The sequence below is a fragment of the Aethalodelphis obliquidens genome, unplaced genomic scaffold (genome assembly GCF_003676395.1).
Source record: "Aethalodelphis obliquidens isolate GAN/ISIS:26980383/991018 unplaced genomic scaffold, ASM367639v1 scaffold9, whole genome shotgun sequence".
Lineage (NCBI taxonomy): Eukaryota > Metazoa > Chordata > Mammalia > Artiodactyla > Delphinidae > Aethalodelphis > Aethalodelphis obliquidens.
Window position 1 is genome coordinate 7,101,819 of NW_020837953.1, and position 12,844 is coordinate 7,114,662.

General features: G+C 48.6%; 1 protein-coding gene and 1 non-coding gene across 3 annotated transcripts in view; one reads left to right on the plus strand and one right to left on the minus strand.

The window, feature by feature from the left end:
- The window catches only part of DHCR24 (24-dehydrocholesterol reductase), a 35,488-nt gene that overhangs the window by 11,842 nt on the left and 10,802 nt on the right, over positions 1-12,844 (plus strand). Inside the window, exons 3-6 of one of the 2 annotated variants that reach the window (XM_027108414.1) lie at positions 2,648-2,753; positions 3,450-3,568; positions 5,468-5,731; positions 10,494-10,637. In XM_027108414.1, coding sequence (XP_026964215.1) covers positions 2,648-2,753; positions 3,450-3,568; positions 5,468-5,731; positions 10,494-10,637 — 633 coding nt within the window. The remainder of the gene's footprint in view (positions 1-2,647; positions 2,754-3,449; positions 3,569-5,467; positions 5,732-10,493; positions 10,638-12,844) is intronic. The other variant, XM_027108415.1, reaches the window with a different exon arrangement.
- Positions 2,004-2,130, minus strand: LOC113622516 (small nucleolar RNA SNORA8). The gene has a single exon (XR_003433557.1). It is a non-coding gene; the product is annotated as a small nucleolar RNA SNORA8 (small nucleolar RNA).

A 12,844-nucleotide genomic window follows, 5' to 3' on the forward strand; every position in this document is an offset into this window, starting at 1 on the left:
GCACGGGCTTAGTTGCTCTGTGGCATGTGGGATCTTCCCGGACCAGGGCGTGAACCTGTGTCCCCTGTGTTGCCAGGCAGATTCTCAACCACTGCACCACCAGGGAAGCCCTCCAGTGTCTTCTTGCTTGCGTTATTTCTAACAAGAAATCTCTCATCCTTATCTTTGTTCCTCTGTATGTAACTTATCTTTTTCCTCTGGCTGCTTTTAAGATTTTATCTTTATAACTAGTTTTGAGCAATTATTACAATGTGCTGTGGTATAGTTTTCTTCATAATTCTTGTGCTCGGGAGTCATATAATTTTTCATCAGATTTGAAATTTTGGGGGTCATTATTTCTTCAAATATTTTTCTTTCCCTTCCTCTCTCTCCTTTGAGGACTGCTGTTACACATATGTTGGGCCACTTGAGGTAGTTCCACAGCTCAGCTCACTGATATGCTGTTCATTAAAGGTTTTTTCCTCTGTGTGTTTCATCTTGGATAGTTTCTATTGCTGTGTATTTAAATTCATCACTCTTCTTCTGCAGTGTCTAATTTGCTGTCGGTTCCAACCAGTGTATTTTTCATCTCTAACATTGTGGTTTTCATTTCTAGAAGTTTGCTTTGGATCCTTTTACTGCCTTTTAAATGTCTGTACTTAACGTTCTGAACATAGGGAATACAGTATCAATAATTATTTTAATATCCTTGTTTGCTGATTTTAATATCTGTGTCAATTCTGGGTCTGTTTTATCAAAACACATTGATTGATTATTCTCCTCATTATGGGTTGAATCTTCCCGCCTCTTTGCATGCCTGGTGAACTTTGATTGGATCCCAGGCATCATGAAGTTTACCTTGTGTGGGGCGCTAGATATTTTTGTACCCCTGTAGACCTTAGTAGACCTGTAAGACCTTCGTTCTAAGATAGAGCCGAGTTAGTGAGAAACAATTTGATCCTGTTTGGTGTTGATTTTTCAGGTGGGGCTGGAGCAGCATGTAATCTAGGGGCAATTATTCCCCGCTGCTCAGGCAAGAATATTCTGAGTACTCTACCCAGTGCCCTGGGAGTCATGAAGTTTTCCAGTCTGGCTTGTGGGAACAGATACTATTTCCTGCCCTGTGTGAGCCCCTGGCACTGTTACCTGCCAGGCTCTTCCCCTGGCGTCAGCCTCTGGTAATTTCGTCCTGTGTACGCACCAATCAGTCCTCAGTTGAATACTCAACGGGCACTCTTCGCAGTACTTCAGAGTTTTCTCTCTGCAGTTCTCTCCTCTCCAGTACTCTGTCCTGCAGACTCTGTTCACCTTGGTCTTCTAGGGCTCTCGACTCAGAGTGCACTGGGCTCTCCCTTCCTGCACCGCCTAACTCCAGGCATTTAGCTGGGGCATTCATAGAGCTCACCCTGTTTGTTTCCTGTCAGCAATCATTAACTTCCCTGCCTGATGTTTACTGTGTTGAAAACTCCTGTTTCATATATTTTGTCCTTTTTTTCTCCAGGCAGCAGGTTAAACTGGTTCTTTTCGCTCCATCTTGACTGAAAGCAGAAGTCCTCCTGATGGCATATTCGTGTGTCCATTAAAAATCATGTTTTTTTTTAAGTGCAAAAGTTTTTTGTTTATTTTTTTATTATGTGTAACATAGGCAAAATTATTTAAGTCAATAAATTTTTAAGGATTTCCTTCTACTGCCGGTCACCTCAGTTCCTCCAATATTTGGGTCATAATCTTCAAGATAGCCCTTTCAAAAAGAATTTTTGCTCAATACACAGTTGTCTTGTCAGTCAGTCCGCAATTCTTTTAGTTGGGCTTCTTTGATCTACAGTGGAATATGGACACACTACAAAATTCCCCACCTGTAATCTTGGGGATCCAATTTCCCCAAGCAGTTTACTTTAGGACCGTGTTTAGGGTCAGAGGGGATGAATCTTCCTGGTTCTGAATTTTACACACCCCAGAAAAAGAGAAGCATTAGTTCCTATTGAAGATTATGTCAAATTGAACAGTTTGAGAAACTATAGGAATGCTGTATCGGTAGAAATACCAGGTCTAACATGCACAAAGCCAAGAAAACCAATGATGCCAGATACTGAATTAATATTGCCCTGTCCTTTGAACAAAAATCATGTTTTCCAGGAGCATTTAATGACAAGGGATCATGTCACAGTATAGCATTAAATTTTTTTTAAAAAGTCTGTGTTATGTGTGTTTGCATTGGTGTGTGTGTGTGTGTGTGTGTGTGTGTGTGTGTTGTATTAAAACATAAAAGTAGTAATATAGATATGCATGGGAAAAGACTAAAAGGAGATATACTCCAGTATTAACATTGATAACTTCGAAGAACTAGGATTAATGATTTTTGTCTTCTTCGTATATGCTGTTTCTTCCAAATAAATGAGTATTTCTTCTTCTAGAAGAAAAATAAACTAAGTATTAAATCTAAAGGTGTTTGAAAGAACAAGATTAAACACTATCTAACCCAGCACCAGAAACCCCATTCACTGTAACTAAAGGTGGTGGAATGCTCTGGAAAGAGGCTCTAAAGCCCATATAGGAATCCCCATGTTGATTGTTTGGGAAGGTCTGGGATAACACCTTCTGCAGACAGAAGCCCCCGTTAGGCCTGGCAGCCTCCTTGTGACCCAGGGTCTCTCTTCTGTGTCAGCAGATTGTCCGCGTGGAGCCCTTGGTGACCATGGGTCAGGTGACTGCCCTGCTGACCTCCATTGGCTGGACTCTGCCTGTGCTGCCCGAGTTGGATGACCTCACAGTGGGTGAGAACTCAGTCCTAGCGTCAGAGCTGAGGAACCTCGGCCCACCTTCCATCAGGTCCAGGAGTCACCACTGTCCCATCTGTGATGGATGTCACCCTGTCTGCTCGTCCAGCACCAAAGACAGGGCACTCACTGCCTGTCAGTCCATGTCTGAACAGCTTACGTTATCAGAATGCACTTTTCAATTGCTGTTTGGAACCTGCTTCCCTGTGACTTGCATCCATTGCTCCCTTTCTGCCCCGTGGAACACACAGAATAAGTCTAGTCTCTCCTTCTGTAGGATTCAAGGTCCCAGAGCCTTTCTTCTCCAGGGGAAACACCTTCAGGTCCTTTAACTGTTCCCAAGGGACACGGCTTCCCCCACCCAACCAACCCTCCTTTCATCAATGTCCTGTTGAAATAAATGAATGCACAGGTTTCTAGGTTGTGTCTGGCCAGAGGTGATGACGTGAGCGCCCTTGACGGGGTCTCCCACCCATCTTCCACCTCTAAGCAAGCCCTCATGCCCACATCTTAGGCCCTCCTTCTCTCTCCTGCCCTCTACATCCATAGAGATGGGAAATCTCCCCTAAGATCTGCCAGCCCTGTCATGCCTCCTTCATGCTCTGAGTTTCCCCAGCTCCAGCAAGGTGTCCTTTTCCCAGCTCTCCCCAACCCCCTTCCAGTTCTGCCTGGCTAATGCACATGTCTCTGCAGGAGGATTGATCATGGGCACAGGCATCGAGTCTTCATCCCACAAGTATGGCCTGTTCCAGCACATCTGCACTGCCTACGAGCTGGTCCTGGCCGATGGCAGCTTTGTGCGATGCACACCGGTGAGTTCAGAGATGGGGGATGCCCCCACCAGCCTGCTCTGGGCATTAAGGACCCCTGGGAGGTGGCTCCGCTGGGGGTGCTTCGTTTCAAATACACCTGTCCAGTCTGGGTCTGTATCCATAATAATAACAGAGATTTATGTAGCCCCGATATGTGTTCAGATACTGTTGTAAATGCCTCATGTATATTAAGGCATTTAATTGTTAAACAACTTTATGAGGTGGATACTATTATTAGACACATTTTACAGATAGTAAACTAAAGCACAGAGAAGTTAATAAACTTGCCCAAGATCACACAGCTAGTAAATCCCACACGGCTGGGATTCAAACCCAGCTTATCAGGCTCCCAAGTCAATGCCCTTAGCAATTCATGTTACCATACTGTCTTGAAGTCAGGCCCATGCATCAACATTCTATGCCAGTGGCTGAGGTGTAACCAACAGTAATAAGAGGGGCTGTTTTGGAGAAATAAAAGGCAATTCCACGGCCCAAAGTAGGATGCAAACAGTTACGGAGCAGGACAGATTGAAACTTTAAATAAACTCAGATCTCACTGAGCATATCTAAGGAGCCCCTGGGATGGGAGGAACAGAGTGATCCTTTAGAAGTGAATGTTTCTGAGAGCCGCCAGAGTTGTTGGCCTCACAGAGTCCAGGGCAGGACTCCAGGCTTGAGAGCTCTGGTCTGGACGAGATAGACCTCTTTCAGGATTCACACCAGTTCAGCATGTTTCCCGAAACGCTCGCTGGGCCCTGCCTTCTAACCTGTTTATTATGAGCAGAGAAAGGAGACAGGCATTCATGAATTACTTCCCTTCTCTGAGGTCCAGTTTCCTAATCTGGCAAATGCGTTGCCAGGAGGAGAACATAGATGCCGTATGTTAAGCTCCTAGCCCAGAGCCGGGTGTGCGGCAGACACCTGCTTATTACTGCAATGAGCTGACAGTGTGATCAGGCGGTGGCCCAGATGGGCATCGGGTGGCCCATGTCTGCTGTTGCAGAGACTTCTGCCAGCCTGCTGCAGAGCTCCCCTGCTCCAGCATGGCCCTCACCCCACCACCTTGCTGCACCCACCACACCAGCACCAAGGGCGTTCAGCGTGAGCAGAGACCACACAGGACTGTCCTCTCCATAAAGCCTGGACAAGGCTAGACTTCTTCACAAGGAGCTTTATTAGAATCAAAGAAGCTGCCTTAGAACAGCCAGGTGAAAAGTTGTTTGTCTCCAAGACAAATACCAAAACAAGAAAATCATGAGGTTAGAAGGAGGATTGCTGGATCAGGTGTCAGGCGGCCTTGCCTGAGCCCGACATTGCTCCACTGAATTGGGGGGAAGCCTTGGGTGAGCCATTGTCACCTCTTGGAGCCTCCCTCTCCTTACCCATTCAAGCAGGAATGTTACTGCTCTCCCTGGACTGTGGTTGGGGAGGGGGGGATTCACAGCTAATGGAACGGAAAAGGCTTTGTAAGTTTCAGTAATGGCCCATTTTAATGTCCCCTGGCTACCTTGACCCTCATTAAGGGTTCATCTCTCTCTAGCCTGGCCTGGGACCCCTGGCCCTTGGTCCCTCATTTTAGGACTCCGGGCAGAGCTGGTCCTGGCCTCTTCCTGGGTAGCCTGTGGTCCAGGGGCTGTGCCCAGGTGGAGGAGAGAGGATGCACTCTCCCTGAGCATCCCTGATACAGAGGGCAGTGTAAGGTCAAATGTCATGCTGAAGCTGCAGGGGGAGGACTGAGGCCCAGAAAGTGCAGTGGCGAGGTCCTTGTTCAGGTTGACACAGATAGTGCCAGGACAGGGATTTAGCCCAGGCCCCAGGTCCTCTGCGCCCCGCTGATGACTCGCTGCAGCGCGGGGTTTGGGGGTCAAACATTCAGCATGTGTCCACTCCGCCTCACAGTCGGAAAACTCGGACCTGTTCTACGCTGTGCCCTGGTCCTGCGGGACCCTGGGCTTCCTGGTGGCCGCCGAAATCCGCATCATCCCCGCCAAGAAGTACGTCAAGCTGCGGTTTGAGCCGGTGTGCGGCCTGGAGGCCATCTGTGACAGGTTCACCCGTGAGTCCCAGCGGCAGGAGAACCACTTCGTGGAAGGGCTGCTCTACTCCCTGGAGGAAGCTGTAATCATGACGGGTGTCATGACGGATGAGGCCGAGCCTGGCAAGGTAGGCCCGGAGGAGGAGGGCCTGGATGGGCTGGGATAGAGCCTGATTCCCCACCCTAACCCTGGCAGCCACGCTCTTTGAGGCTGCGACCTGGGTCAGCCCACCTGGGCAGCAGGATCTGTAGTCCGCCGTCTTAGGCTGTGACCAAAGTATCCATTTACTCTGCCCCTACCATCTGCCAGGTAACGTGTGTGTCTCTTGATAGGCGTAATCTTTGATCCTCACGGTAACCCCATTTTATAGATGAAGAAACCAGGGCTCCAAGAGGCCATGTAAACTTCTACAAGACGACAAAGCCAAGATTTGAGTAATTGGTTTGATGCCTCAGATTCACACCCCTTCAGCGTACACTGTGTAATGTTTAATAGCCGTTCTTTCTCCATTGAGAAAGGATTTGTGCTTATTATGGGAGGCTGGGAAAGTGTACCGAAGTAAAAGGAAAGAAGAGACTCCACCTATAAATATGACCCAATCCGGCTCTTGCTAATGTGTTTGATAGATTTATTTCCTCTCCTTTCGATGCACAGATGTTTTTAAAGCTTTTACAAAAGTAGTACAACAATGTTGAAATATATAAAGAAAAAGTTAAAGTGCATCTCTTCACCCAAGCATGCTCCCAGGGTAACCACTTGTAACACTGCACTCTTCAAGGCCTGTGTGTGTGCATGCACATGTAGGCGTGTGTACATGCCCGTGCCCTCGTTTTATCCCGTGCTTTCTGTTGTTGCCTGTAATTAGCCTAACTCATTGCTTCCCGATGAGCATTTATTTTGCTTAAAATGTTTTGCTCTTACACATAATATTGCATTGAAGATTCTCTCGCATCTATCCTTGGCCTCTTGTACATGCATTTCTGTAGGATTGAGTCCAAAAAAAGGAATGCCTGACCCAGGGGTTTGAATATATTAAATATTGATAGACATGACCACAGAAATGTGTGCTTCTGCCAGAAGTGACCCGCCAGAAATGTGTGCTTCTGTCCACTTCCAGCGACGCAGTGGTGTGTGAGAATACCTTTCCCCCACGTTCTTGCCAGTGCTGGATAGCATCACTCTTTCATTTTTGCCAATCTGATAGGGTTAAAAATAGTAGCTCGTCTTATTTTGCAGTTCTCAGGTACTTTCAAGGTTACCATCTCTTTGCACAGTGTTTCGGTTTGTTTGTCTTCAGCTGTGATCACCAGTTCAAATTTGTAGTTTCTGGTTTAGTGCAATAAGCATTTCTACATATCGTTACATTACCTTCATGTTTAATGACTACAGAAACATTGCAGTGAGCAAATGCCCTATCCTCTACTAAACCACTGCCCCATAGTTGGAAATTAAAGTGGCACCCTGGTTTTCATTATTTTAATTAATGTAGCAGTGGACATCTTTTGTCTATAATTTGAATAATACCTTCAAGTAGAATTAGTACAACAAAGGATAGGCACTTTTAAGGCTCTTGATCTATCCCTATATACTTAAAGCATTTTAAAATCCAAAAGGACTCAAAAATCATTTGATACAATTCCCTCTCCAAATAAGGAACGGAGGCCCAGAAGGGGAAAGAGGCTCCTCTGAAGACCCACGGCAAGCATGGGGCAGATTTAAGTTTGGGTCCCTGACTCCTGGTTGGGTGTTTATTTCCCGCCATACCAGCTTCTAGAATTTGTCATCATCTGCAGACTTTGATCGAGCACCATTCTTTATGGGACACTAGTGAGCACTGGAGGATGGAGATCCTGGAGAAGGAGTGGGGCTTCAGACACTGAGCCCAAATGTTCTGGTGTCCCCGGACCCTGGCTCTGCCTGAGCTCAGGTCGGGCCAAAGGCCAGGCAGTGTGTCACTCAGAACCTAGTCACCTGGCAAGGAGGTCTCATCCAGAGGTTTTCCACCTCGTCTGAGATGTTCCTCTGGAGGCTGCCAGTGGTGGTAAGCTAAGGGCCGGGACCAAGGGGTATCACCACCCGCTTTGTACTGAAAGTCATCTCTTTGATGTATTAGGTACCACCTAAGGTTGCAGTTGGGCAAAAGGGATTGTACAGCTTTTAAATCGTTTGAACACTCTGACCAGTTCCCTTATTTCCCAGGAAGACCAAGGTTTTCCCCAGAGGCTTGCCTGGTATCGGTGGCAGAGGGGCCGGGCCTCGGGCCATAGACTTTTGCAAAGTGTTCCCACGATGCCAGATGAGAACGGGGCCTGGGGCCGGGGGAGAGTGATGGGTGCCAGAGGCATGTGCGTGTTTCATCTGAAGAGCATTTCTCCCAAACATGCCTGTTCAGCAGGCTGCTCGGGCGTTTGTCCCTGCGTGCCCAGGCACTGTCCACCCTGGGGGAAGGCAGCCACCCCTGTTTTACAGGGGAGCCCAGAGATAGGAAGTGGCTTGTTATCTAAGTTCCTGGGCTGGAACTGGAACTCCTGCCGCCTCTTGGCTGCCACGGCCGCCGTGTGCCCCAGGAGAGATGTACCATCCAGGTTCTTTATCATGTCCCGGGCTTCTCTGGCACAAAGAGTTACCGATGAGTCCACGAACACCGGGAGTGCAGGTACCCCCGAGTCTCGGGTTCATCACGCAGCTGGTGCCTCTGCCGGTGTGTGACCAGGTCCACCTGGGGTTAGATCAAGCTGCTCTGTTCCTGTTGGATCTGACTCCCCTTTGCATTCGCAGGTGGAGGCCAGCCTATGGTGACTTCTGCCCTGCCCCGCACTTTCCACGCTCTAACTGACTTGGACAGGCAGGCTCTTTAGCCCGGTTCCTGGTACTTTGTGGCCTGGTTTCCCCACTGCAGAGTGGCCTAGCAGCAGAGTGGCCTGCACACAGCGGTGACCCCCAGATGGGCTGCAAGTGTTGGCTGCCAGAGGTGGAGGGCAGAGGTTGCCTGGCTCCAGGGTGGAGGGAGCTGCTGAGGGGCTGGGTGCAGTGAGAGGGCCGGGAACTGAATACTGTGCCCCTGCTGTGGGCAGGCCCTGTGCTTGGCTCTTCCTGCCTTATCTCTTGTAGTGTCTCTAACCATTTTGCCTGTACTGAAAATGAGGCTCAGAGAGGCTAAATAACCTGCCAGGATCAGCCTAGTGCATTATAAGTGGAGACAGCAGATCAGTAAACAGTAGGCACACGGCAGTCCCATTTATATAAATCTGTGTGTGTGTGAAAATAAAACCTAATGAATACACATCGGTTTTTAGTAGTTCCCTCTGGAGGGTGAGGCTGCAGGGGCATCTCTCAGGTTACACATAACTGCAGTGTCTGAAGTTTTCACAAGGAGCGTACGTTGCTTTTAGAATCAGGAAAAAAATTAATAGTTTTTTTTTTTTTTTTTTTATAATGCCCACATTCCAGAACCCACCATTCAAGGTTCTTTGCCGTCCGCCTTGGCCTTCTTTTGCAACATGGAATGTGCTTGAGTCCTTGCCTCTTGCCAGCCTTGTGACCTCGGGTAGTCCCTTCAACCTTGATGATTCTTTCTCCTGGTTAGTGAAGCAGGGACAGCCCTGCTGTGCAAGGTCGTGGAGGAGATAAAGAAGGAATGTGTGCAAGGTCATGGAAGAGATAATGAATGTATGCAAAGTCATGGAGGGGACAAAGAGTGAATACTCAGGTGCTGGTCCTGCCTCCCTGGAGTGTGGGCGCTTAGCCCATGCTGCGATTATTCTCCAGCCACCCTGGGCTTGCTTACTTCTTGCCTCTGCTCCTGTCTTTCCCTCCCTGATGGTCCCCTGGCAACATTCTACCTCTCCTACGCGGCCTCCACTCTCTGCTTCCTCCTGTCCCTTTGCTGGGTGTGATCTCACCTGCCCCATAAAACTCGGGTGCCTCTCCCACCCTAAGAGAAGCTGGTATGACATGGGCCCGAGCGTCTGCAGTGTGTGTGTATGTAATTTCTAATAGTCACAGAAATCTCCCACAAAGTATTTATTTTTATTGCCATTTTACACATGAAGAAACAAGCTCAGAGTGTCCTGCGCCAGGTCACACAGCTAGTGGGTGACAGCCAGGGTCTGGCCTCAGCCGCCCAACCTGAAGCCCATGACCCTTCCGGGTTGCTGCCCTGCCTGTCTCAAAAGCATCGGCCCACAGTTCCTTTCACGGGTGAGGAAGCTGAGGCTCAGAGAAGCTAAGTCATCCCAGGGCACACAGTAGATAGAGTCCTGAATCATTTAGGGCTGAAGAAAACACCAGCTAAATATATGATTTAGGCTTGGAGACCACGGGGCCCAGTGCCAGGGAAGACGGTAGCTTTACTGTGAGCTTCCTCCGTTGATGGTGGCTGCGTTGGGGGGAGCGCTGTGGCCAGAGGATGTGGAGCTTGGTCCAGGGCAGCAGGGAGAGCAACGTGGTCAGTTAGTGCTGTCGGCTGTGGGACCCAGTGGGGAGGATGACCCACGCTCCGTGTTCGTGCCGACGCTGGCCTCGTGGGAGGGAGGTGGGGAGGAACATGCCTGTATGGAGCGCTGCACTGTGGCCGACGGCGACAGACATCGGCGCTTCAGTTCTCTCACCGAGGAGGAGTAGCTGGCTGAGCTCTCGAGCCTGACAGGAGTTCGCTGTTGGGCCCAGGGCTCACCACTTAACCTCTGTGAGCTTCTGCTCTCTCTGCTAGAGAATGCCGGCTCTACTTAGTAACCTCGCCCGGCTTTCAAGAGCCTCCAAGGCAATACTAGACATGAAAGAGCTCTGGAGAGGCCAGGAGTGCTGAACAGAAGCTGGGTATCACTGTTACGCCCCGATGGCTTTGGGGCTTGCCTGTGGCCTGACACAGTGCCCTCTTGTCATTGCAGCTGAATAGCATTGGCAACTACTACAAGCCCTGGTTCTTCAAGCACGTGGAGAACTACCTGAAGACAAAGCGCGAGGGCCTGGAGTACATCCCCTTGAGACACTACTACCACCGCCACACGCGCAGCATCTTCTGGGAGCTCCAGGTGAGGCTAGGATTTCCTGGTAGTCCTGGCTCCTGGCCAGGCTGGCACCCAGGATGGTTTCCCCTCCCTTGGGGGAAAAGAGTGGCTTTGTCCTAGGGACCAGAACAGCCTCTTACCCGGCAGCACAGTGCTTCCTTCTTCAGGAGCGGCCACTGCCTTAAAGCAGCGGGCTCTCCCCACACACCTGCCTGTGCCAGAAGGTGGGGCGCGGGGCCCCGTGCTTTGGGGAGCACATACCTGTTCTGTCCTTGAGGAGCTGTAGCCCAGCCGAGCAGACAGACTGCGGCCTGAGAAGAGGAAGTGGCTGGTCCTGCCCAGGGCTGGAGGTAGCTGTCAAGCGTGGCCTTGATGTGTGAGCAGGAATTTGCTGTTGTGTGATGAGCGACGGGGAGCAGTGACATTTTAAATAAGTCGCCAGGGAAGGCCTCTCAGACGATGCCTTGTGAGCGGGACCTGAACATAGGGAGGACACGCCAGGCAGAGGAGGAGCCAGAGCACAGGTCCTCAGATGGGCTGAGTGGGTAGCTTTTTATTTCTTTTTTTTAATTGAAGTGAAAACATAAAATTAAACATCTTAACGTGTACAGTTCAGTGGTAATTTGGTACATTCATGATGTTGTGTGTCCACTATATCTACTTTCAAAATATTTTCATCGCCCTAGGAGGAAATCCTGCACCCATTAAGCAGTTACTCCCCATTCCCTTTCCCCAGACTCTGGCAACCATCAGTCTTGCCTTCTGTCTCTGTGGATTTACCTATTCTAGACATTTTATTTAAATGGAATCATACACCATGTGGCCTTTTGCGCCCGGCTTCTGTCACTAAGCCTGTTTTCAAGGTTCATCCACGCTGTAGCACGTATCAGCACATCATTCGTTTTCGTGGCTGAATAATTCTCCATTGTGTGGCTGGACCACAGTTTGTTTTTCCACTCACCCGCTGGTGGACGTTTGAGTTGTTTCCACCTGTCGGCATTGTGAACAGTGCTGCTGCAAACATTCATGTACGAGAATTTGTTTGGGTACTAGTTTTCAGTTTGGGAGGATACATGCCTAGGAGTGGAACTGCTGGGTCGTGTGATGATTCTGTGTGTAACCTATTGAGGAAGCGCCAGACGTTTTCCATGGTGGCCGAGCCATTTTACATTCTCAACAGCAGCATGTGTAGGTTCCAGTTTCTCTACATTCTCACCAGCACTTGTTGTTTTCTGGTTTTTTGCGATAGCTATCCTAGTGGGTAAGAAGTGGAATCGCACTGTGATTCTGATTTGCATTTTCCTAATGACTAGCGATGTTCAGTATCCTTCCATGTGCCTGTTGGCCATTTGGATACTTCTTGGAGAAGTGCAATTTTGCCCAATTTTAATTGAGTTATTGATCTTTGTTGTTGAGTTGTAAGAGTTCTATATATAGTCTGGATATTAGACCCTTATCAAATACATGATTTGCAAATATTTCCTCTCAATCTGTAGGTTGTCTTTCACTTCCTTGATAGTGTCTTTTGTTTTTTTAGATTTTTTTTGATGTGGACCATTCTTAAAGTCTTTATTGAATTTGTTACAGTATTGCTTCTGTTTCGGTTGTTTGGCCGTGAGGCATGTGGGGTCTTACTCCCCGACCAGGGATGGAACCCACACCCCCTGTATTGGAAGGTGAAGTCTTAACCACTGGACCGCCAGGGAAGTCCCGATAATGTCTTTTGATTCACAAAAGTTTTTGGTTTTGATGAAGTCCAGTTGATCTATTTTTTCTTTAGTTACTCGTGCTTTTAGTGTCGTATCTAAGAATCCATTGCTAAATCCCAAAGTCACAAAGATTTCTTCCTGCCTTATCTTCTAAAAGCTTTATGGTTTTAGCTCTTATATGTAGGTTCTTGATCCATTTTAAGTTAAGTTTTGTATATGGCGTGAGGTGGGGATCCAACTCCATTCTTTTGCATCACAGCAAGGTGCAGGTTGTCACAGCAAGGCTGCGTGTTTCTGAAGACAGCAAGAAGGCCCTTGAGCTAGACCCATGGTGGAGAATGCTGTCAGACAGCAGCCATGGCCTAGATCATGTGGGTCCTTGTAGGTCAGGGGAGGACTTTATGTTTTACCTTGTGTGGTAAGGAAGCCAGTGGAGGACTTGGTGCAGAAAAGTGACATGACCTGATGTTTGTTTTAAAAGGATAATTTTGACAGCTAGGTGGAGAGTGGACGGGGTGGAGG